This window comes from Ahaetulla prasina, chromosome 3 (genome assembly GCF_028640845.1).
Source record: "Ahaetulla prasina isolate Xishuangbanna chromosome 3, ASM2864084v1, whole genome shotgun sequence".
NCBI lineage: Eukaryota > Metazoa > Chordata > Lepidosauria > Squamata > Colubridae > Ahaetulla > Ahaetulla prasina.
The window spans coordinates 75,321,045-75,346,957 of record NC_080541.1 but is presented as its reverse complement, the minus strand read 5'-3'; the positions used below and the strand labels follow the sequence as shown (position 1 = coordinate 75,346,957).

The window sequence follows — 25,913 nt, the reverse complement described above, 5'->3', positions numbered from 1 at the left end:
TCCTCTTTATAGTTCTATTGTCTCTCATTCAATTTACGGGACCGCCTGCTGTTACCACATGCCTCCCACCGACCCGTACGCTCCCATAGAGAGGGACTTCTCAGGGTGCCGTCCGCCAAACAATGTCGGCTGGCGGCCCCCAGGGGAAGGGCCTTCTCTGTGGGGGCTCCCACACTCTGGAACGAGCTTCCCCCAGGTCTACGTCAAATACCTGACCTTCGGACATTCCGTCGCGAACTAAAGACACATCTCTTTATTCGCGCGGGGCTGGCCTAAATTGGATTTTAATGGGAAATTTTATTAATTTTTAAACGGGGTTTTTAGTTTATGGTAATTTAATTTCAGGCTAATTTTTAAATAAGTTTTTTAAATGATATTTTAACTTGTATATTTGTATTGCTGGTTTTATCTTGCCTGTACACCGCCCTGAGTCCTTCGGGAGAAGGGCGGTATAAAAATCAAATCAAATAAAATAAATAAATAAAATAAACATACGCAGATACTGTAGATCAGGGATCTCCAACCTTGGCAACTTTAAGCCTGGAGGACTTCAACTCCCAGAATTCCCCAGCCAGCAGGCAAAATAAATCCAGCATCTCGGGGATAAATACTACCTAAAAATCAACTCTTCCCTTGAGAGTTGATGTCTATGGAGATTCTCAGTCAATCCAGGTCAGGATTATCCCAAAGGTGCTTTTTTTCCAGAGACACTTGAACTTTCTGCTTTTTCTTTGAAGACGTTTCGCTTCTCATCTGAGAAGCTTCCTCAGTTCTGAGCTTGTTTTTTTCTTCTTCTTCTTCTTTTCCGGGGATCCATTTTCCATCGTTTCCATTTAACCCACAGTCCTCCTTGGGGCACCGCGCAGATGTCCGAGGAAAGAGTTAACGGTTAACCGAAGGTCCTGACTTTTCGCGAATCGAAAAAACGAACCGAGTTTGTCCCCTCCGTCGTCCCGTCGTCAACGTCTTCCTGTGACGCAGGAAAGGGCGTGGCCACATCATGGCGCAGTGCATGTGCGGCTGCTCGGAGCTGAGCTAGGGAGCTTCCAGGTAAGCGGTTTGATTATTAAGGTTGTTATCGCCGCTGTCAGCGCACTGCCGGTCGGGGAGGAGAGCTAGATTTCGTCTTCCGTGGCCTGAAAAATAGCTTAGCCCGGTATTGTGTTGTGTTTCGGTCCGGTTCACCGGTGGATGAGATGCGCTGGTTTCTTGTCGTTTAGGGCAGAGGTCTCCAGCCTTAGCAACTTTAAGCCTGGGAGGACTTCAACTCCCAGAATTCCCCAGCCAGCTTTGCTGCCTGGGGAATTCTGGGAGTTGAAGTCCCCCAGGCTTAAAGTTGGCAAGGTTGGAGATCCCTGGCTTGGGGAAAATCCCTTTTCGGGATTTCACCCGTTCGGTGGCGAAACGAGTGATTCCGTATCTGTCAAGCAGATGGAGAAAATCTTTCTTATGTGGTCGCTAGGTATCCCAATCGACTTGATGGCACATTTCAGATATAGCAGACAATCGAAAAGGATGAAATCGGTATTGGAGCGAAGGCAATTATTTTTTTCCTAAAATACCCCCTTATCTGCGACAGGTGGGGGGTCTCAGCAGTTAAAAGCTGGGTGTGTTATCCTTAGCAACTTGTAAAGATGGGTGGATTTCAACTCTCAGAATTCCCCCATTAGCATGCAATCACTATATTGCAGCATAAGACAGAAAGTAGGAGTTTAGTAGTAGCTACAGCATAGTAATAGCGCTTAGACTTATAGACCGCTTCACAGTGCTTTTACAGCCCTCTCTAACTGGTTTACAGAGTCAGCCTATTGCCCCTAACAATCTGGGTCCTCATTTTACCCACCTTGGAGGGATGAGTCAACCTTGATCTGGCCAGGATCGAACTGCCAAATTGCTGGCAGTCAGCAGAAGTAGCCTGCAATACTGCATACCTTTACTTTCTTTTTCTTCCTCCACTTTTCATCATCCAGGGGTGGAATCAGCCTTTCCTCACTTTTGTTCTTGTTGATTCTAATTCTGGTCAAGTCACTCTAGTTTGTAGTGAAATGGTCAACAAAAACCCAGAAACTGTCAACCACACCAGTCAGTCAAATTGTTTATCAGAAAATGTAAATTGGCTCCATTTGTTGTGTCAGCTGATGTCAGGCTCATGATATAAACAGTGGGATTGTGACATGTTTGTGCAAAATGCACCCACCATAACATTTTGGTGTACACTCCTTCCCTATGTTTTTGACAGGTATGTGAGTGGGGCTTTTCTGTACTATGTATGCCTGGGATGCAGGAGTTAGAGTAAAAGGGATTATGCCCAAGTTGCAAGATGTGAGTTATAATATTTCTTTAGTTGGTGTGGTTGTATGCTGAATGTGACGGAGCTAAAGTCAAATATGGGCTTAAGACTTGTTCCATCCCTTTTAACAGCCTAAAAGCAGGGGTGTCAAACTCGATTTCATTGAGGTCCGCATCAGGGTTTGTTTGACCTCTGGAGTGGACAAGACCAGCTCAATGGCACTCATGTTGGGGGTGGGGATGCCTGTGTGGCCTGAATGCCCTGCCAGAGAAAACGGGCTCCAGAGGTACGTTTTTGGCTGCAATGGCTTCCTGCAACCCTCTGCCAGCAAAAATGGAGTTCAGGGGGGCCGTATGTGGCCCTTCCAAGCTCTGTTTTCGCAGGCAGAGGCACTGGGCTGGTCCTTCACTGTTTACAGGGAGGCCCCACAAACCAGATCTAAGCAGGCTGTGGGCTGGATCCAGCCCCCGGGCCTTCAGTTTGACACCTCCTGTCTAAAGGCTATTGATAAGCGCTCCCACAGAGCGGGCCTCTTCAGGGTGCCGTCGACCAAACAATGTAGGTTGGCGGCCTCCAGGGGGAGGGCCTTCTCTGTGGTGGCACCAGCCCTATGGAACGAGCTACCTCCGGGGTTACGCCAACTCCCCGACCTCCGGGCCTTCAAACGTGAACTGAAGACTTTATTATTTCACCGAGCGGGACTAGCCTAAGAAATATTTTAGCGAAATTTTAACAGGTTTTAATCGGTCTTGGACCGTTTTAGTGATTCGGCCATTAAATATTTGTTTTTAATTGTTTTTAAATATTGTTATTTATTATATTTATATTTGTATTGGTGTGTGTATTTTAATATGGCTGTATACCGCCCTGAGTCCTTCGGGAGATGGTGCGGTATAGAAATGTAATTATAAATAAATAAAATAAATAAGTATTTGGTTTGTTGACTGTTTTTTAAACCTCCATGAGTCTATTGATTCATTGATTTATAAATAGAATGAATGAATGAATAAATAAATTACTGTCAGAAAGTGAATCACAAATCCATTTAAAAGCTATATATTAAACCAACTGAAGGTCACAAAATACAATGTAAATCTTTCAGTTCCCTTACCCTAGGGAAGCAGATAAATAAAGTAATAGTGTGAAAGGGGGAGGTAGTCAGTGATGTGATTTTGTTTTAAAATGTCTTAAAATAGAAGTTACTGAAGATACTTAAATTAATGCTGGCTGGGTGACTTGGGCCATTTTTTTTCTCTCAGGAAGGAAGCAGGGGCAAACCAGTTCTGATAAAACTTGTCAAGAAAACTGCAGGGATGTGTCCAAGTACTTTGACATGAATGAGTGGAAAAAAACATTTATATAAAAAGCAAACAATCAATGTATGTTTCTAAGAGTGCACATTCAGAGTGCATTGATGCTGTATTTAAGGATAACCTCCACATACGGAGACATTATAGAAAATAAAAAGTTAAAAAAGATACCAATTATTCATATCTACTTGCAGTGTAATTATTATTTTGTAATTTTAAAACATTTATTAAACCAAATGAGTTTTTAAAAAATGAAAGTTTCTTTCCAAGAAATTCAAAATAATCCAATGCAGTACATACAATAAAAGCATTGACAATAACATAATATCTAACATGTTCTAAATGTTTATGTTGAGGGGAAAGAATCATAAAAGAGGGAAATTATCTATTAAAATACACTGGCTTGCTAAACATTAAGCTTCAGGAATGAAATGTATTTTCCTCTAAAAAATCAAGGAACACTGAAGCGAGACACAGAATAATGTTTCAGGAAGTTGCACCTAAAATATGGCTAAGAATTGATCTTAAATGTGTTTTTAAAAGCATATTTTGTGTTCACATAATTTTTTTTCAGAATCTATTCTCAGTTTTCTTTTTGTTACTTTAATTCTTATAACCCAATTTAAAGGAAAAAGTACTAGTTGATTTGATTTATTTGAGATTTTGAATTTTGAATTTCCAAAAAGCAAATGATTCTCAGGGCATACAAAAGTGCTTTGAATAAAATATTTAAGACTATTTTTAAAAGTGAAGTATCCACATAATAGGCCAGTGATGGTGAACCATCAATGGTTCATTTATCAATGGTGCCATACCACAATGCTTTGGGTGGCACACCATTATTCACCAACACTCAAGAACTATTTTTGAAAACGTGCCCCATTTTACATGATTTCCAGAAGCTGCAGGGGCTGGGCAAGAATGGGCTGTATTCTTGCATGGCCTCTGGACCCTCCAGAAGCTGTGTGGGAGGGCCATCATCTCACATAGTTTTTGGAGGTTGCAAAGGCTGTGGAAGAGCATTCTCCAAAGATGTTTTCCTTTGCCAGTAATATCAAAATGAGGCTTCTGTTTATTTGTCTTTGGTGATATAGGTGATCACCGCTAACTATCTTCTGTTCCTTTCAGGAAAAAATGCTGAAAGATTCCAATACCTACCAATATTAAGGTAAGGTTTTATTAGAAGATACTATCAGTAATATTGTATTTTGTTTCGATATGATTGTCATTTAACTATTTGGAAAAAAAAAATTTGATTCTTGTCCTGAACAACAACTCAGCAGTAACATTTATTTTTTTACTTGCAGCTGCTGTTTTTATTTTTATTTTTAAATTTCTATGCCACCTGACTCCCAGTGACTGTGTCTAGTAGCTGCTGGCAAATACAGTTGCTCATTCAGCTAGGATTATAAATACTGAATCCCCTAGCTTTTGAATGACAAGTTCTAAGAGTCATAGCCAGCCTGAACAATTGCCAGGAACTGTTGAAATTTAGTCCAAAACATTAATTATTTTAGCCTGTTTGAATGCTGAAGAGTGTATGACAGTGATAGCAATATTGAGTCTTGGGGACTTCCGGGTGGGATGATTTTCTATAAAATTTATGTAGGTGCCTTAAGACTATTTTGCATGGTTCTCTCCCCCCACACTCCAAAAATTGGTCAGATTGAAAAGCATACTTCTGAATTCTTGTGGTATAAGTAGGTTTCTTAGATGTCTCTGGTGGATCACTGTATGTAATGGGCAGAAAAAATGACTTTATGGGACCGGAAGAAGAAGAGCCGCTTACCAAGACAGTGGGTCAGATAAAAGAAACCCGAGTCTGGAGTAGAACTGTAATCTGAGAAAGCATCTCAGGCAAGACCCTCCCTAGTTCTCATGTAGATAAAGGGAGAGAGAAGTGAAATACATTCAGACTTGCAAGTTTCTCTTACTGTAATCTTAGAATAAAAATACAGATAGCCCTCAACTTACAAACATTCATTTAGTGACCGTTCAAAGTTACAACAGCACTGAAAAACGTGACTGACGACAGTTTTTACACTTACAGCTGTTGCAGCATCCCCGTGGTCACGTGATCAAAATTTGTACGCTTGGCAACTGGTTCATATTTATGGCGGTTGCAGTTTCTCTGGGTCATGTGACCACCTTTTGTGACCTTCTGACAAGCAGAGTCAATGGGGAAGCTAGATTCACTTAACAACTGTTAACAACTGTTAAGTGTTAACTTGCTGTGATTCACTTAACAACTGTGACAAAAAATTGTAAGGGGGGCAAAACTACCTTGCTTAGCAACAGAAATTTTGGGCTTAATTATGATCGTAGGTCGAGAACTGCCTATAGTATTGTCCTGCATGACCTTGGTTTTGTGGTCCGGTCAAGGTTGACGGGCTGATATCATGGAAGAGAGTATCCTAACTAGGCCTGATCCAGCAGGGCCTGCTATCATGTTATCAGGGGACTAAGAAAGCCCTGGCTGAGGAAATGTGGCTTGCCCACCATTTCTTTTAGTGTGTTAGGCAAAGCACTCTCTGTGTATTTGTAAAGCTATTGCTGATAGCTATATAGTAGAAGCAGACAGTGGTTTGAAATTTATTGTTCCTAGGTAGTCTGGACCATAACATGTTATAAATCTTCATATTCTTAAAATATGATGCCGAGTTTCAGTACGGGTGATTTTTCTATTATTTTTGAGATTAGATTGGCTTTCCCTGAATGATCTTGTTAACTGAAACTGTGGTTTCATTTATTCTTATTTTAAAGCTCAATTTTCTGACACGAATGAGCAGGTGGTTTGCAGGAGGGAAGGGACATGGCAGGTCACTAGGTACTATATGCAATTTGCATTATGGTTCAGTTGATCCGAATTGCGTAATTTGTACCATTTGGGCAATGATATTGTGATGTATGTGTGACATTATTGCGGTTTTTGCTGGAGACCTACAAATGGTTGCTGCTCTATGCTCTTTAAAATGATCTGTTATCCTTGCAGAGTTTGTGGGAGGGGGGAATGTGAATAATTATGTGCTACTGTTACAGGGATAAGGATCCTTGTTTTATGCTTTTCCTCTTCTGCCGTATATTTCTATCTCCCAGAGAAAATGATTGCTGCTGGTGACCTTTGCCTTGACGACATTGAAGATATTGTGTCGGCACAAGATCCAAAGCCCTTTGATCGTCAATTCAATAGAAAACACATTATTCCTAAAGTGCGAAAACGCCAGTCACAAAAGAACGTGGAAGTGGATGATCCTCCCCCTAGAGATAGGTACATATTTACCTTCTTATAATTTGAAGTAAGATTTTGCCATACAAAGTACAGTACTAATGAAGGAGAATATCTGTAGCTCAGGGCTGAAATGAAGGGGTCCTTGTACTCTCAAAGTTTGCTTGTTTACTTGCCGATGTTTCATTACCTTGACTAGGTAACATCATCAGGGCTAGTAACATCACTAGCCCTGATGATGTTACCTAGTTAGGGTAATGAACTGTTGTGGTCTGCCAGCAGCCTGCAAAGCTGGCAACGGAATCGGACAGCGATGAGGCTGAGGAAGAACATGGGCCAGCCCTGGAGGCTGAGGAAGGCCCAGGTGAGGGCTCTGTGTCGGAGGCAGAGATGGGGCCAGGGCCATCTGGGAGTGAGGTGCAGACTCCGTAGTCTCCAAAGGCTGACAGTAGTGAGGCAGAGGAACAGGAGGAGCCTATTCCTAGTGCACGCATGAGAAGAGCTGCCAAAAGGCAAGAGCAGCTCAAGCAAAGAGGACGACTCGGGAATAGGGCCAAGAGAAGATTGGCCCCTCCCATAAGGCTTAAAAGATCAGCAACAACGTTTGGGCTCTTTGTCGGAAAACAACGTTGATAGACTTGCTCCTTGTCTTGCTGCATTTATTTCTTGTCGGTGTCTTCTGTTTCTGAACTTTTGTCAAGAAAAGCCTTTGGCAGTTTGCCTAATTAGACCAAGGTTGGTGATAAGACCGAAGAATTGTGTTATGAAGAATTTGTTTTGATTTAGTTTGGACTATGCTGAGAATGAGTCAATTCTCAGCTCTTCTAATAAAGTCTGCTTGTTTTTGAACTGATTGCATCTACTACTACCTACTTGGGCCTGGTTCACAACATGAACTGTTTGCAAGAAAACAAGAAAGCTCAGAGAACACCAAGGACCCCTCAAAGTACAGTACCTTTAATTTGTATTAGATTGATCTGTGCTTAACATAGATAATTCTGCTTTTAACTTCCAACAATTTTTCAGGGGATGGAAGATGTGGGAATAAGGAAACTGAAAGACTGAAGCTAGATAAAAACTCATGAGGAAACCACATAGTGATAGAGATTATTCTGTTGAGTAGGAGACTAAAGCAGAACCAAATGATTGGAGACATAACAGTTCTCTCTATCTACAAGTCTTGCTATACTGCCTCTTTATGGGGGTCGGGAGTCTTTTTGGGAAGGATGCAGTGGTGGGTTTCAAAATTTTTTACTGTGGGTGTTGCTTGGTGGGCATGGCAGGAGAAGAATACTGCAAAATCTCCATTCCCACCCCACTCCAGGGGAAGGATACTGCAAAATCCCCATTTCCTCCTGATCAGCTGGGACTCGGGAGGCAGAGAATAGATGGGGGTGGGGCCAGTCAGAATTTTTACTACCAGTTCTCCGAACTACTCAAAATTTCTGCTACCGGTATCTATTATTTGCTCGTGTATTGTTGTGGTTGAAACTGAAGTAGTTATTGACAGGTAGGACATTGTGGCAGATAACTTTATGTACTATGCTTAGGTCAGACTGAAGTCAGCGTAGTTCTAAGTTGTCTAAGCCCAAAATTTGGAGTCTGATGGCATAATGTCGACTGACGACCCACAGGGGTAGGGCCTTCTCTGTGGGAGCTCCTGCCCTCTGGAATAAGCTGCCTCCGGGGCTTCGCCAACTCCCTGACCTTCGGACCTTCCGCCCTGAGCTGAAGACTCTTTCATTCCATTGAGCTGGGCTAGCCTGAATAAGTAATTTTAAATGGGGTTTTAGTTTTTTGTATTACTTAGTTTTTAATATTTTTGGCCACTATTTATATAAATTTTAGTCTGTTTTAACTTGTATTTATTGTGTTTTTTAATTGGCTGTGAACTGCCCTGAGTCCTTCGGGAGAAGGGCGGTATACAAATGCAATTATAAATAAAATTTAAAAAATAAAATAAGGTATTTTATTGCGAGCAGAGGAGTGGACGACTCTTCTCGTGAAATATCTCTGGACTCTCTCGATTGTATTTATGTTCGATATGCAGTGCGGGTTCCAGACAGATGAGCTGTATTCAAGAATTGGTCTAGCAAATGTTTTGTATGCTCTAGTTAGTAGTACAATATTACCAGAGAAGAAGCTACGCAAGATTAGGTTAACAACCCTTAGTGCCTTTTTGGCAATGTTGTTACAGTGGGCTCTGGCACTTAGATCTTTAGAAATGAGTACTTCAAAAAGAGAAAGCTGCAAAGTCGTGCAGTACATGCCAACATCAAAGAAATGAGACTTAACAAAGTACATAAACCATTGTACATTATCTTTAATTTCATATCCTATCAAAATAATGTTTAGGGTCATCCAGGGAATATTAGATCGCTCATGGAACAGGAAATGTGTATGGACAATTCCCCAAATCCCTGATTTCAGCCATCCTCCTCTATTTTTTGTTTTCTTTCATAGTGTTATCATTGTCTCAAAATCAAGGGCAAATGTGTTTCATTAATATCTGTTATTAATAGTTTTACTTTATGTATGTGCATTGTCTAAGCATTGCAATACTTTCCCTCTCAGGGAATATTTTAGGGTTTGTGAGTTCCTCAATATCTGTAAATCACTGCTGGGCAAATTTTTCTAGCGTGGGGAATTTTATTATGTTTGTGTCTTTCAACTTGACAGTGTGATTCCCGGTATACAGAAAATTTGGATACGTACTTGGGGATGTTCCCATAATAGTTCAGATGGTGAATACATGGCTGGACAGCTAGCTGCTTATGGATACAGTATAACAGGTAATGAGTTGAACATGTATTTCTTTCAAAGGTTTTATTTTTAAAATGAGATTTAAATATGCTTTTTACTTTGCATTTGCTCATTAGTAATGTTCTTTTCAGGATACAGATACTTCTGTACTTATTTAAAAGTTAAGTCAATAAAGTAAAACAGTGCCTTGAGTAATTGGAATCATTTTCATTGGTCAGCTAATAGACATGTTAGCAGATTTTGAGGTTTCCTTTATAAATCCCATTTTCTTTATTTTATTTTTATTCGCATTTATATCCCGCCCTTCTCCGAAGACTCAGGGCGGCTTACACTATGTTAGCAATAGTCTTCATCCTATTTGTATATTTATATACAAAGTCAACTTATTGCCCCCAACAATCTGGGTCCTCATTTTACCTACCTTATAAAGGATGGAAGGCTGAGTCAACCTTGGGCCTGGTGGGACTAGAACCTACAGTAATTGCAAGCAGCTGCTGTTAATAACAGACTGCATTAGCAGTCTGAGCCACAGAGGCCAGAAGCAATTTTCAGTTGCTTTTGTGAATCACTCTGTTGCAGATCAAGTAGACTTGCTTAATTTACAGGTGTATTTAGAGAATATAAGCCTAGGCTATGAAGGAAAATCTTAGTCAGACTGGAAGGTTTGAGAAAAAGTTATCTATTCATTGATCAAACATGTAATGTATAATTTCCTGTTTAAATTTATTTCCTAAATGTTTGAAATATTTTATTGCTGTTTTATTTTATTGCAATATTTTTATATTTGATATTTTTGGCTTTAAATCATGATGGAGCTTCTAATGGTTAAAAACATGAATTTTATACCAGCCTTGGCCTCCTAAGAGAAAATAAGGAGTTGAATGCATTACAGTAAATAAATAAAATGTTTTGCTAACAAACAGCTGTTCATTAAGATTGTTTTGCAGGCAGCTACATTCAGAATACAACAGTTGGATGTCAGGAAGGCATTAGGGTAGAGTTAACAGCATGCTTGCTTAATGCATAAATAACGCCTCCCATAATTTCTACAATGTTTTTGCCATATATTGTTGAATTTCTAACCATTGCCAACATTTGATATAATGCTTTACATGCTGCATTTAGGTATTATTTGCTTTATGTTCTTTAACTTCTAAACATTATCTAAAGTATGTTTTATTTCTCCTGTTTGGTACTTTACAGATTTTAATTTGTGTTTTGACAACATAATTGTTTAATTTATAGCTTGTATTTAAAAATGGCTGCTCACCAATGGGATAAAATAATGACAGTGAATAAATAATGTTTGTATAATTGATGTATAAACATACACTAGGTGGCAGTATTAAATAACTTTTTAGTTAACTATATTATTAAATTTTGAAATCAATCTGTCATGCTTTCTAATTATTTTAAGCCATACTTATGATTTTGATCTATTTTTTCAGTTGAAATTGTAATTCAAAGAACTATTGATATAATGCTATTAATTATTTTGGTCTTTGTTTAATTTTCTGGCTATAATAATGGGATTAATAAATTTCTGTCTATTTAGTAATTGATAGATTATCAAAATCATATAACTAACTTTTGGCATATTTATGAATTCAACGTTAAATTTTCTATTAACGAATTCTAGCTGTTTGAATTTTAAAGTCCAGATACATATTTCTAAGTATGATTCTTAATTCTTAAATTTTTGTCTACACAATACAGTCAAAGGGAAGCCAGATTCACTTAACAGCAGTGTAGCAAGAAAGGTTGTAAAATGGGGCAAAACTTGCTTACCAACTGTCTTGCTTAGCAGTAGAAATTTTGGGCTCAGTTGTGATCATAAGTCAAGGGCTACCTTTATAACACAGCAAACAGGTACTTTATAAAACAGTTTATAGAAGGAACTGATGGTTTTTCTTCCTCAGTTGAATAGTAATCAGATCAGAACTTTTTTTTTAAAAAAAAAATCACTAATGTGGAATAATGAGTTTATTTATGCACAGTACTGATGCATTTGTCCCCCATCCTGCAAAAATACAGAAAAGGACTAAAAACTATAAAGCATACAATAGTAAACAAAGAGGTGTCAATGATCCAAACACCTTCTAGAAGAATGTACCTTATTTAGGCTAGGAGCATATCTAATCTCGAACAGGAGACCATTCCAAAGGGCCGGAACTACAACAGGAAAACACACCCAGACACTCGCATGCACACTTCCAAGCATTGTCTTTCTTGACCTCCTGAATGTGGGGAATAGTCAATTGCCATCAAATCCTGTGATAGTCAGAGATCATATATTTTTTAAAAGGATGAGATAGTTGAACTCGGCCACAATGCTTGAATCGTATCTTCGGGTTGATTGGTAATATTCTTCTAAATGTTAATTGCTTGGAAGGAAGAAACAATAAATGGATGTTAATATATTGCCACTACTAGTAACTGGATCCTGACATTTTAACATAGGGCATATCTGTGCAGTCTGCGGCCCACGAGGTATTGGTGAACTGCAGTTCATAGTATTGATTCCTGGCTATGCTAACTGGGCTGCTGGGAGTTGTAGATTACCAACTTTAGGCATAGTGTAATTTATGAACGCCGTCATTGTGATTTGATCAACAACCACTGGTATGGTTCACACAGCATGCTAATTTAAAATTTGGCTTATTTGGTTTTGGTTGAGCTTGTTATATAAATCTAGTCATTATGGTTTGGAACCCACAATCTGTGGCGTAGCATGATAACTGAATCCAGCCAATTGTGGTTTAAACAACAAACCGTTAATGTAACTTGCAAATCTAATTGTCATGTTGCTCGATGTAGATTTCAGATCACCACGCATGGCTTGCATAGCGTTTCAGGATTTTTTAGAATTCTGGGAGTTGAAATCTACCAGGCTTAAAGTTGCCAAGGTTGGAGACCCCTGTTTTAGACATCATCAGCTTAAACTTTGTATTGGTATCTAATTAGGAAAGTGAAGTATATCAAAAGTATATCATTTTTTTTCAAATTTCTTCCTCTAGGAGCCTGCCAGAATTGACGTGGTAGATGCCATGTTTCTGTCAAAGAATGTTTTTTTTAGTGACTTCTTAACTTGTGATGCATCTGGAGTTTCCCCCCCTTTCCTTAACATACAGATGGAAAGTCAGCTAAGTGCTATCACAGAAGGACTGACTTGGATGTCTTCTCAAAGACCAAAATGGTTGAGCTGCCAACCTGAGATGAATGTCATTTGAGATTTGCAGTCAATGGCATGCTTGTGAATATTTTTTAGCATTTCTGGCCCACCACAATGAAATGTTATTGTGTATAAAAGCAGAGGGAGAGACTCCCACTGAGTAGAAGACATTGACATTTGTCTTACATGTCAAAAACCTTGGCCCTGGCATCTACTTACAATGCACAGTAACTTTGTCTTGGATGACTATAAATAGCTTTTTGACTTCATCCAGCCAAAAGTGAATAGCTGTTGATTAGTAAAAGGTATTGCGATATAGAGGAGTAGGCTTTTTGGCTCAGTTTTAAATATAAGACAGATTTCTTGGCTGCTTATATTTTTGTAAGACTTTTCAGACCTTGAGAGTTCATTGGCTCTGTTTCAGAGTGGAAAACATGCTTGCTCATTGGTTCTGTTTGCAAAACTAGGAAACTAAATTGTACTTCGATCTACAAAAACTAGCTCTCTCCTTACTGATGGTGTGGTATTGTTTTGTCCTTCACAAAGCATGTAAGATCTAATCTAACATGCAAAAAGGAAAGAAAATAGACTATGCACTATATAGATGTGTAAGTTTTCCAAGTTTCAGTTACACACTTGTCTTAAATGATATGAACACAGAAAAGTTTAACTTACTTTCAGAATATATTAAAATAGGTTTTGGGGTCTTGAAAAGAGCTTTATAATTGAAAACCTCTGTTTGGTTATCTTAGATTAAGCTATACTGGATAGTATGACACTTTAAGTCTGAATAAACATTCTATAAAAGATGAGTTTTTCACAGTCTGAATTGAGAATTTTCCTTATCTGTGTATTTTTTTGTGCCAAACAGATTCAAACTGGATGTAACAAATGTTTCAAAACAAAGCATGAGAAAATATTCCAGTAATAGAAACTTCAGAGAGATTTCAAAGACTGCTTTCACATAAATCATAATGTTCAACTATAGGAAACAAACTATTTCCTATAATGTGTTTTCCACACAAAACCATTGGAAAAAGATATAGAATAGAATAGAATAGAATAGAATAGAATAGAATATTTTTATTTATAGACTGCCCTTCTCCCGAAGGACTCAGGGCAGTGTACAGCCAGGAATAAAATACAGAAAGAAAACAACAATACAAAACAAAAACAACCCTTAAAAAACCTATTTGATATGGCTACTTATAGGTAAAATATTACCCTCTAAAATTTACAAAAAATTTAAAACCCATAAAATCAATTTGATAATTTAAAATTTAAGCGAGTCCAGCAAGACAAAATAAGTAGGTTTTAAGTTCGCGGCGGAAGGTCCTAAGGTCAGGTATTTGTCGGAGTCCAGGGGGAAGCTTATTCCATAGGGTAGGAGCCCCCACAGAGAAGGGCCTCCCCCTGGGGGCCGCCAGCCGACATTGCTTGGCTGACGGCACCCTGAGGAGCCCCTCTCTGTGAGAGCGCACTGGTCATTGGGAGATAGACGTTGGCAGTAGACGGTCCCGTAGGTATCCCGGTCCTAAGCCCTGAAGCACTTTAAAGGTAGTAACTAACACCTTGAAGCGCACCCGGAAGACAACAGGCAGCCAGTGCAGTCTGCGCAGAATAGGTGTTACATGGGAGCTCCGAACTGCTCCCTCAATAACCCGCGCAGCCGCATTCTGGACTAACTGGAGTCTCCGGGTGTTCCTCAAGGGGAGCCCCATGTAGAGAGCATTGCAATAGTCCAGACGAGAGGTAACGAGAGCATGAGTGACCGTGCATAGGGCATCCCGGTCCAGGAAGGGGCGCAACTGGCAGATCAGGCGAACCTGATAGAAAGCTCTCCTGGAGACGGCTGTCAAATGGTCTTCGAAAGACAACCGCCCATCCAGGAGCACGCCCAAGTTGCGCACCCTGTGATAACATACCTGAAGAAATCATATTTTAGTTTGTTTTGACTGAAAACTTCTCTGGATAAGCCTGAAAAGCATATGTTCTATATTCTATCTGACTAACCCTTTCTATGGAATGGACTTCATGTGTGTGGCATTCGTATTTCTTATTCATGTAGCTAATTTCTATTTATGTAGCTGATTAGCTCTTAGCAGATTGATGTGTTTTAGGACTGGGATGAATTCAGATGTTTAATCATGAGGGTAACAACAGAACTGGTACAGAATGCATTGCTCAAAATACTGATAGGGAAATCCCTATAGAAATAGCTTCTGTTTTGGGGTAGTCAGTAGGCTTCCAGTCCGGACCCAATTCAAAGTACTAATAATTTCCTGTAAAAACCATATATGTTTCCCACATAAGATTTCCCCTCCTCAAGAGATGACAGAGGCATGGACTAGAACAGATATCTCCAAACTTGGCAACTTTGTGACTTGTGAACTTTGTGACTTTGTAACACTCTGAATTCCTCAGCCAGCCACGCAAATTCTGGAAGTTGGAGTCCACAAATCTTATAGCTGCCAGATTTGGAGACCCCTGGACTAGAAGACTGCCTTCTTTGTGGTTGCCTTCACTTTATGGATCACACTGCCCTCAGACAGATGCTCAACAACCCCTTCACTCTTGACAGTCAGGAAGGCCCTGAAAAAGTTTATTTCCAAATGGGCACTCAGTTGGGCAACATATTTAGAGCTATTTTTGTTATGGTTTAATTATGCCTTTATTAATGCTGCTGTTACAATGCCTCTTTCAGTTAATATTTTATTCTACATCAACAAAGCATCTTTTGAATGGACGGTATAAAACGATTAACAAACCATGATAAATGACCTGCGGAGAAGTAAAGAGATAACCTTGAAGAAGAAATCCAAGAATACTTGCATGAAGGTTGGCTTAGCACTGGGAAGGAGAAAGGGTGGGGGAGGGGGAGTGAAACAACCGCAAGATTGCCCCACCTATTGGATTCTTTCCCTTATTGGATTCTTTTGAAGAAGGTTTTGAGCTCCTATGCAAGTTTTAATTATAGCAATCCTTCATTTGCTTCTTGTCACAAGCATACCCTAAGGCTGGAAGGAATTCCAGTCTTCCATGCAAATTTATTTTACTGATCATAAGGGTGAAACCTGCTGTCAGAATTAATAATGATGAGTGCTAATTATAGTCAGATCATAATCAGGCATTGTGTCTTATTGAAGATGAGGTGTATTTCATAGTTACACTATCAATAAGAAGGGCAACTGGAAAAAATTGTGTTCATTTTTACTCTGGCCATTTTTAAGAACTGGGAGCATAACAAACGTTTTCTTATCTAGACCTGCAAAATAATACATTTGCCAGAAGATGGCACTGTTTATGTTTCCAGTGTATATAACCTGTACCACTTCAGAAAGACTGGTGATACTGTGTTTTTTTGTTTTTTTTTTAAATATGGTCAGTGTAAAAGGATAGTATTGAATTTGTTGTTAGTTATTTTAAAAAATTGAATATCTTCAATATTCAATTTCTTCAAGGTGTGTACTATCATAGGAGATATATTATTATATTATTAATATTATTGTGATGAATACTACAACTATGTGGATTATGACTGTTTAAAAAAAATTGTACCCAGGCCACATGCTGTTTGATGGAAATTGAATTTATATAAATAAAACAAATAAAACATTGGGGGAAAAACCCATAGGAGAGATCATTTTGCTTCCAGACCAATTAGTGTACAATATTCTTTAACAACACTGTTTTAAATTAAACTATCAGACACTGCATTAATATCTTTTGTGTAGTAATGAAACATCTTAAAGCATTTAATTTATTTTCAAATATTTTATGAAATCAAGATTCTAAGGATATTTTTTTAATACTGACTTCTGTATGAAGCATAGAAAGTAATAGTGCTACATTGCATTATCAGCAGTTTTTGGAAATATTGTGAAATCAAGCTAAATACCAATAAGGTATATAGTTAGTGATGGTTTATCAAAGTTTGAAGTTAGTGATGCGCTACAAATCAGAGTTTCACTGTCCAGTTAGAATACCATATGATCTGAATTTTGTTTTAGTTTTTAAAAAATATTTAGTTCAGTTCATTTTAACTAGTGATTCTCATTTGTAAACCTAGAAACAGAGAATATTAAACAATTGTGTTTATTTATCATAAAGACTAGATGTTACCAGAAACTCTAGGCCTCCTATGTATTTTTGTAATGTTCGTATGCTTAAATTGTAGACGTATCTTCGCCAAGTATTGAAAGATTTTAGAAAAAGACTCAAAGGCAGACAAAAACAAACATATTTGTAACAGTTTCCTGTCTCCCTTTTCCTTGTTACACTTTGGTAGGAGATAAACATGAACAGATAAGTAAGCAGACCGCATGCTTTTTAAAGTAACATATTTTCTATAATGTGCTCATGAAGGACAACTTTCTAATTCCTGCATAATTCTGTTTTAAATAAGTCTGTTGCACTATATGCTGTATTTATTTTGAAGTAACTCTGTAATTCCTCCCTTATTTTCTTAGGCTTTTAAGATTTAAAGCTTGAATGTATTCTTATGACTACGAGCCTAAAATAAACTTTGCTTCATGCAATTTCATTTAGGACTATTGAAAGTTTATTAAGTGTTTTTATAGGAAAACTCAATTTAACTTGATTTACCTTGTTAAGTATTATAGTTGATTAGTGAACTTCAGCATAATACAGTGTCTGGATGATTAATAGTAAGATTTTTAAAAATTAAATAAGTATTACAATCCAAAACTCTTAGTTACTGTCTGCATTACTAGTTCTGCCTTTATTTTTCTAATTTCAGTTTATTGCACCAGTTTGATTTTAAAGAGAAAATCAAAAGAAAAAGATACATTTATTTTTGAGCAAGGAAAAAATCTCTAGTGGAGGCAGCACTTTTTCTCATTTACAGTTCACTTGTTTAATTCCTGGCTCCAGCCTCCCAAATTGAACATCATCTGCCAGAAAAATGATTTCTCTTCATTGAAGCTTGGAATAGTTCAGACTCAAGGCTATCCAAGACTGTTGTTGCCAGAAATACGTTTCATTCAGTGTTTGATATCACATTAGGTGTGTTAAATATAATTTGTTTAGCTAAATGTATTATAAATGCATGCATTATGTGGAAAGAAAACTGAGAAGACTATTCTTATTTCTAATAAAAAATGGGAAATCAGGAAAAAAAATGAAACTTGAAGATTGTCTTGTTAAAGAGACACAATAGCTAGACTTAATGATGCTACAGCTTGTTTTATATCGTTTGTTGAATAATCCATGTAATGGTTTAGTGGAAGTAACACCCTAAAGCAAATGTATTAAAATATGCCTTCTTGAGATATGTAATTCAGTCAATATATTGGTTAAATATTTAGGCAAACCATCCTTATGCAACATAAAATTCAAGGAATAATGTCAGCAGAATCTATTACCTTGCCATATTCCATTTAGAATTCATTCAAAGATAGATGCACAAAGAAACAACTCAAACTTGAGTCAAAGAACAAAAGGAACATTGCCATAATAACACTTCCAACAAGCCAAACATTTCCAGAATGACATATCCGTATATAAAAAATGTATCAGAACATGCCAGAAAATTACTCTGACCCACTGGGCCTTGCAAACCCACAAAAAATGCTACACTTTTGTGTAGACCGAAAGATTGTACACCTCACCACAAGCTCTCATCGTCTTCAGAGAGAACTGTCCAGATTTGCAACCTTACATAGACCAAATCGAATGCTAATTACAGCAAAGAATCCAGGACCACAAGGTAGAACTTTTGACCTGAAATACCTAGCAGCTATTCATGCCCTCAGAATGAACCACACATTTGACTAGGATAATGAAGAAACAATTGACAAAACAGCCGAAGAGTGGAGAATTCCTGGAAGCCAGGCACTCAAATGTCCATCAACAGAACAATAGAACTGGATACCATTTACCACTTAATTAAGCGCAGGTTCCAAGCCATTCACAGCTGACTGACAAGACAGAGCAATCTAAACCGAACCAAGCAATGGATGCTTCCCAAGAACCAGCCAGTCATCCATAGAATCCATAGGAACTTACAGAAATAATGCAGCAAGGCAGCAATCCTCACATTGTACTGATAAAACTTTGCTGGAACATACAACCAAACACCTGCAAGTCATGATCCGTAGTTCGATGCAGATCTTTCTGGGCTCAGACACCATCCCCATTCCCCACCACCCCTGCCAAGGAGCAAGAGATTTGAGGCTGCTACTTTTCCAAGAGATCAACTAAAATGTAGCCCAGAATTAAGTACAGGTAGTCCTTGACTTACATTCACAATTGAGCTTAGAATTTCTGTTGTTAGGTGAGTTTTGTCCCATTTTACGATCTTCCTTGCCTCAGTTGTTAAGTGAATCACAGCAGTTGATAAATTTGTAACCCGATCGCTAAGTGAATCTGGCTTCCCTGTTGACTTTGCTTGTTAGCAGGTCACAAAAGGTGATCCCATGACTTTGGGACACAGCAACGGTCATCAATATGAACCGGTTATCAAGCATCTGAATGTTGATCACATGATCATGGAGATGCTGCAAAGATCATAACGGAAAAACGGTCATAACTCCCCTTTTTCAGTGCCATTGTAACTTTGAACAGTGAACTGTTGTAAGTCAAGGACTACTTATATTTGAGACATTCCGAACCATTCAGTCTCTTCCACATATTGTAATAGGGACAAGTGGTTTCAGGATAATAAATCATATCAAAGACAGCCTATAAGTTGGTGTGCAGATTGAGTTACATGTTCACATACAATGAAATGCCATGAAAAATAACTTGTTTGTGGCAAGGAATCCATGGATGGTTTGGGGAACTGTTGAATTGTTCCTTGCATCACATTGTTCCCCTCCCCACCGTGGCTTATTAGGGTGCCCCACCATATGAGAACAGTGGCATTTGCGCATTACATTTCCACAGAATTCAGAGGAACTTGGTTTCTTTGCAGAAGCCTACTCCCTGTTGGGTTGGAGGGTTAGAAGACTTTCCCTTCCAATTTTGTATACAACTGATCATAACATTTCTGTGACTGATCACATCTTCATGCTTACAATATTTCTATTTTTCTTTAACCCTCTGTATTGTGTTGGTCCACATTTTCTAAAAATGTGGCTGAGTTTATAGCACAATACCCAGATTTATTTTAATGGGGATACCTTTCTCTAACGGTATATATGCTGTAAGATCTGACAGGATTAGTAAGCTTCAGGTCCCATCTATCAGTGTCATCTTTTTTTTTTTTTTTTGGTCACAACATTATATACGAGCACCTATAATGATAGAAAAACAATAGGACAGGAACGGTAGGCACTTTTGTGCACTTATGCACGCCCCTTATAGTCCTCTTAGGAATGGGGTGAGGTCAATGGTAGACAGTTTTTGGTTAAAGCTTTTAGGAGTTTGAGAAGAGACCACAGAGTCAGGTAGTGTGTTCCAAGCGTTAACAACTCTGTTACAAAAGTCATATTTTCTGCAATCAAGATTGAAGCGGTTAACATTAAGTTTGAATCTATTGTTTGCTCTTGTATTATTGCGATTGAAGCTGAAGTAGTCTTTAACAGGAAGGACATTGCAATAGATGATTCTGTGTGTTAAACACAGGTCTTGTCGGAGTCGGCGGAGTTCTAAGTTTTCTAATCCCAGGATTTCAAGTCTGGAGGTATAAGGTATTTTGTTGTTTACAGAGGAGCGGAGAACTCTTGTAAAATATTTCTGGACTCGTTCAATTGTATTAATGTCTTATGTCTTATAATCTTATAGGAGCCAGAAAACTTATTACAGATTCTATATTATTAATAAATATTAACAAACATTAAATTAATTAGAATTTACCAAAGTAATACATGCTTCAGAAGTTTCTGTTGTAGTAGCACTTGCCTTTTGTCTTCTCATTTTCAATTCTTATAAAATATAATTCCATTACCTATGAAGCCAGAGGCATGTTGCTGCAGTACTTCAATATTGTCCTCCTGTTTCGTGGATTTACTAAACTAGGGACGAAGAAACTCAAAACCTCAAGATTAGCACATCCAGTTTGTGGGACATCAAGCAAGATGTGTCCCTCAAAGCACCTTGTCACTGCTATATGTTATCTACATTTCCTTTATGTACTCAGAGCCAATTTTCCTTGTTCCTTACTTCGCCTTACCCCCATGTAGTAGTGAAAGAGATGTAGACAGACGTGCAAAATTGCAATCAGCTTAGCTTTGTTCCCATCCTTCTTTTCTCTATCTTCAAAATTTTTCATCCCAAATAGCGAAGCAATTATTCAGTTGCCTTGTTTGGTGAGAATTTATGAATGTTGGACGAGGCAGAGTAATAATATTTTAGAATCTCATTGAAATGAGTTGGTTCTTATGTTCTCTAGATATGGGGCAATTAAAAGTTTAATTCTGATTTATCTAACGTGTAACTCTGCAATCCCATTTTCCTTCTGAGAGCTGCTTTTGGTAGATAGCATGCTGACACTTATAACATGCATTTTAATGCATACATTATTTTTACCACCAACTAGAAGCTGGAATGACTATTGACCTATAATGAATGCATATTTTAATATTAACACTGCATCTTTCAATCCAGCCAGACATTCTGTTGGTTTGACGCACACATGGTCAGAGTAAATTAATGTTTAAAGCCAGGATACTTTTAGGTTCAGCTAGAGTCTGCAACATTTGCAGTAATCCCAGAGAAGCTATTTAAGCAAAATAGCTGAGTTTTCTTTATCCTTGAGGTACCGAGTGTACCGATAGGGTTGGTAGTGCTAGATAACCTCACTTAATTTAAACTGTCAATATCATTTTTACAGCTCCTGAAATACTCTTAATGGACAGTATTTGGTAGACATAGAAAATTCTAATCAATACAGTTTAATGGATTATTCATGTTAAATAAAGGCTGTGTGCACTGTATGCTAAATATTGTAATTATATAAGATAATAAGTACTGAATAACTTGAGCGGTGGGAAATTTCATCCTCTGGCTTTTTAAAAAAATATTGTATTATATATTAAAAATACAGGTTAAAGGTTAAAAAGGTTAAAGTTGTAACTAATACTCATCATATGAGACAAAGCAGCTTTAATAATTTTTTTACATCCAATCTTTGATAGTACCAAATTGAAAAATAAATGTTTTCTTAGATTAATGTAAACATCCGTTATTGTAAAGCTGCCTTTGGTGTTTTTTTTAAAAAAATGGATTCAGTATGTTTTTGCTCAAAATTAGCGAGATTAGAAGCTTTTAATTATCAAGTAATACTTCAAAAGTGAGTATTCTATTCTGTTTTAATGTGAATAATGTCCCACTGTATTCATTTCACAATTAGAGTAGATGAATTGAATCTTCCATATGAACAGCTACCATCAAACTGTTCCTTGTTCACCTTCCTTCTGTGCTTATCTTCTTATCTTCTTTGCTCTCTACCTGTCCATCTTTCTTTCTTTCTTTGTAATCATGTACTTATATTTCTTGTTGTATTCTTTTTTATTGTTTATTTTATTGTTCTGTTGTTTCCCTTGAGTGCGCAGTGGCCTAGTGGTGAAGATGCTCGCTTCCCACTCAGAAAATTGAGAGTTCAGTCCTAGGCAGTAGCAGATGTTTCTCAGGGTACCGGAAAAAATATATCTGCTGAGTACTCCATGTGGTGTCAGGAAGGGCATCTGGCCCGTAAATGCTCAGCTGTATCCAGTCACCCCGACTCTACCCATAATAGGAACTACAGGGTCATACAAAGGGAGTTCTATTGTCTTACTTTTGTTCACACTCTTCATTTCTTCCTTTTTATTGTTGTAAGCCACCCAGAATAGCCCCATGGCAAAATATGTGGCAAATAAATGTAACAATTAAAAAAACATCTTTGTGCCTTTGTTTCTTTGAACAGATCATTTGTGAATACAATAAAGGGTTTGTGGAAGGAAGAATATATCTATTCATACCTAATATATATCTATTATAATATATATATTATATATTATATAATATAATATATATAATATAATATATAATATATATTATATAATATTATATATATAATATAATATATATTATATATATAATATTATATATTTGTTTTCTGAGGTTTTCGCGGGTGTTTGTATGTAGGTCTTTGGTTATTCGGGTTTTCTCCCGCGTAAAATTGGAAGTGTCTTGGCGACGTTTTGACGAAGTCTCATTCATCATCTTCAGGCTTCAGCTTCGTGCTTCTGGGAGCAATGTGTGACTGCAGCTGTTTCTTCCTTTTTAACTGCTAGTGGGGGTTTGAACTGATTGGGTGGGAGCTTGGCTGATGGATTCCAGAGAAATAAGATTACCAAACTAATCCAAAAAGAACCTCCCACTAAAATCCAAGACAGAGAACAAGAAAACGGCATAGCCCTCCTCCCATATATAAAAGGCACCACAGACAGAATTAGCAAGATCCTCCACAAACACAACATCAAGACAGCATTCTGCACAAACCAAAAAATATCCACCATCCTAAGAAACCCCAAAGACAAAATTGAGTTAGAAAATCAAGGAGTATATGAAATCCCATGCACCGCCTGCCCCACCACATACATTGGACAAACCAACAGAAGAATAAGTGCACACATTGAAGAACACAAGAACTCAGTCAAAAAAGAGGAACCAACTTCTTCCCTGGTCCAACACCTCAAAGCCACAGGACACGATATTAACTTTAAAAAGACCAGAACTATCGCCAAAACTGAACACTAACAACAGAATAATCAGAGAAGCCATCGAGATAGAAAAACGCCCACACAACATGAACAAACGAGATGATACCTCCCGCCTACCAGCCATTTGGAAACCCGCCCTTATTGACAAACGAGTCCCTAACATGAGGAATGACACCAGACCCACACTCACGAGGTCCACACAGGATGTCACCACCACACATCCACCCAGAAAGCAGACCCAAACCCACACTGATCATGAAGCATGACCAAGGACCAGAAGCCAGACCACAGCTGCAACATTAGCCATTTCAAACCCCTCCAATCCATACATGCAGCAGACTGACACCCACTATGAACATGTAGCACAACCACGAACACGAAGCCAAACAACAGCAATGCAGCTCACCAGCTCAAATCCCCCTGCAACTCAGACTAATCTGAGCACAACCAAGCCCCCACCCAAACAGGACACCCCCCCAGCCAATCAGAGCACAAAAAACCCCCATCCAATCAGAGCACAGCCAAGCTCCCACCCAATCAGTTCAAACCCCCACTAGCAGTTAAAAAGGAAGAAACAGCTGCAGTCACACATTGCTCCCAGAAGCACGAAGCTGAAGCCTGAAGACGAATGAGACTTCGTCGAAACGTCGCCAAGACACTTCCAATTTTACGCGGGAGAAAACCCAAATAACCAAAAACCAATATTATATATATATATATATATATATATATATATATATATATATATATATATATATATATATATATATATATAATATTATATTATATAATATATATATATATATATATATAATATAAGAATATATCTATTCATATCTAATGACCTTAGTGCCAAAGCTCACTGCAACTACATAGCGAAAAAAGCCCTAAGAGTTGTAAACCTAATTTTACGCAGCTTCTTTTCTAAAAACTCTACACTGCTAACTAGAGCATACAAAACATTTGCCAGACCTATTCTTGAATACAGCTCATCCGTCTGGAACCCATACCACATCTCTGACATAAATACAATAGAAAGAGTCCAGAAATATTTTACTAGAAGAGTTCTTCACTCCTCCGAAAACAACAAAATATCTTATACCAACAAACTTGAAATCCTGGGATTAGAAAACTTACAACTCCGTCGACTTCGACATGACCTGTGTTTAACACACAAAATCATCTATTGCAATATCCTTCCTATAAAAGACTACTTCAGCTTCAATCGCAATATTACAAGAGCAAAAAACAGATTCAAGCTAAATGTCAACCGCTTCAAACTTGATTGCAGAAAATATGACTTCTGTAACAGAGTTGTTAATGCTTGGAACTCATTACCTGACTCCATTGTCTCTACTCAAAATCCCAAAATCTTCAACCAAAAACTGTCTACTATTGACCTCACCCCATTTCTAAGAGGGCTATAAGGGGCGTGCATAAGAGCACAAAAGTGCCTACCGTTCCTGTCCTATTGTTTCCTTCATCATATCAAATTGATATAGTTGATGCATATTTTTATACATATATGTATATTTTCTTCAAAATACGTTGTTTTATCTATGACAATTGTTTGTGTATACTGTTGTGACAAAAGAAATAAATAAATAAAAAAAAGAATCCATTCCTATAGTGGATGCTATCAATAGATGGACACAATTGAATATTTACTATATGTTTCATTTGTAATCGTTCTGTTCTACAACATTTCTCTATATTTCAGAATGTCTAAAGGGAACCATTAATAACCTGTGTATCATATGCCATTTTTGAATCCATCTAAGTATTGTGAATTATATTGATTTTGAGTAAATCCTTATAACTTTAAAGAGTTTTTGCACCTATACATCCATTTGAATGATAGTTACTAGTCTAACGTAGTAATCTGGGAATTAGTCCTTTGTGAAATAGCATTAGACACTTCATTGCTGCCCCTGTCATTCAGCTGATTGTGTCCTAGTTAAAGGTTGACGTCAACTAAATAATAACTAAGGAGTGGCACTCCCACTCAATAAGTTAAGATTTTTTTTTTTAAAAAAAATAAGCAATTGTATATTTTTCCAATGGTGAAATAAACATGACTTATATTGAAAGGACACTGGATATGGCTGGTGCTTTAATGTCTCCTTGGATGTCTTGCAGTTGTTTGGATATATCTTGGCAGGACATACATTGTGGGAATGTTTGGGTAGTTTTAAATATATGACTCTAACACAATAAAATGAGAGTTTACTTTAAAACTGACCCTTTTCTGAAGTTGGTATTCCGACATAAAAACAACTGCAAGAGCTCATGTAAAATATATGTAGCCTTTTTGGTACCTTGGTATCAGTTTCTCTGAAATTTAGCTAGATGATCTATAGTAAAAATAATAATTCTCCATCTAAAAATGTAGTCTGTGTAGATAACCAATTGTGGTTTATTAAATAAAATCAAAGTTGGTTGGGTTCACATAATAGGCCTACCCATAACCCAAACAATTGATCCT

General features: G+C 37.7%; 1 protein-coding gene across 3 annotated transcripts in view; it reads left to right on the top strand.

The window, feature by feature from the left end:
* Positions 1-960: 960 nt before the first annotated feature.
* CDKAL1 (CDK5 regulatory subunit associated protein 1 like 1) overlaps positions 961-25,913 on the top strand; it is a 333,166-nt gene continuing 308,213 nt past the window's right edge. The window contains exons 1-4 of one of the 3 annotated variants that reach the window (XM_058174902.1): positions 961-1,050; positions 4,729-4,768; positions 6,697-6,868; positions 9,506-9,618. In XM_058174902.1, the coding sequence (XP_058030885.1) occupies positions 6,702-6,868; positions 9,506-9,618 (280 nt within the window). In that variant the 5' untranslated portion in view covers positions 961-1,050; positions 4,729-4,768; positions 6,697-6,701. Of the gene's footprint in view, positions 1,051-1,135; positions 1,157-3,587; positions 3,670-4,728; positions 4,769-6,696; positions 6,869-9,505; positions 9,619-25,913 lie in introns of those variants that run through there. The other 2 variants (XM_058174904.1, XM_058174903.1) reach the window with 2 other exon arrangements.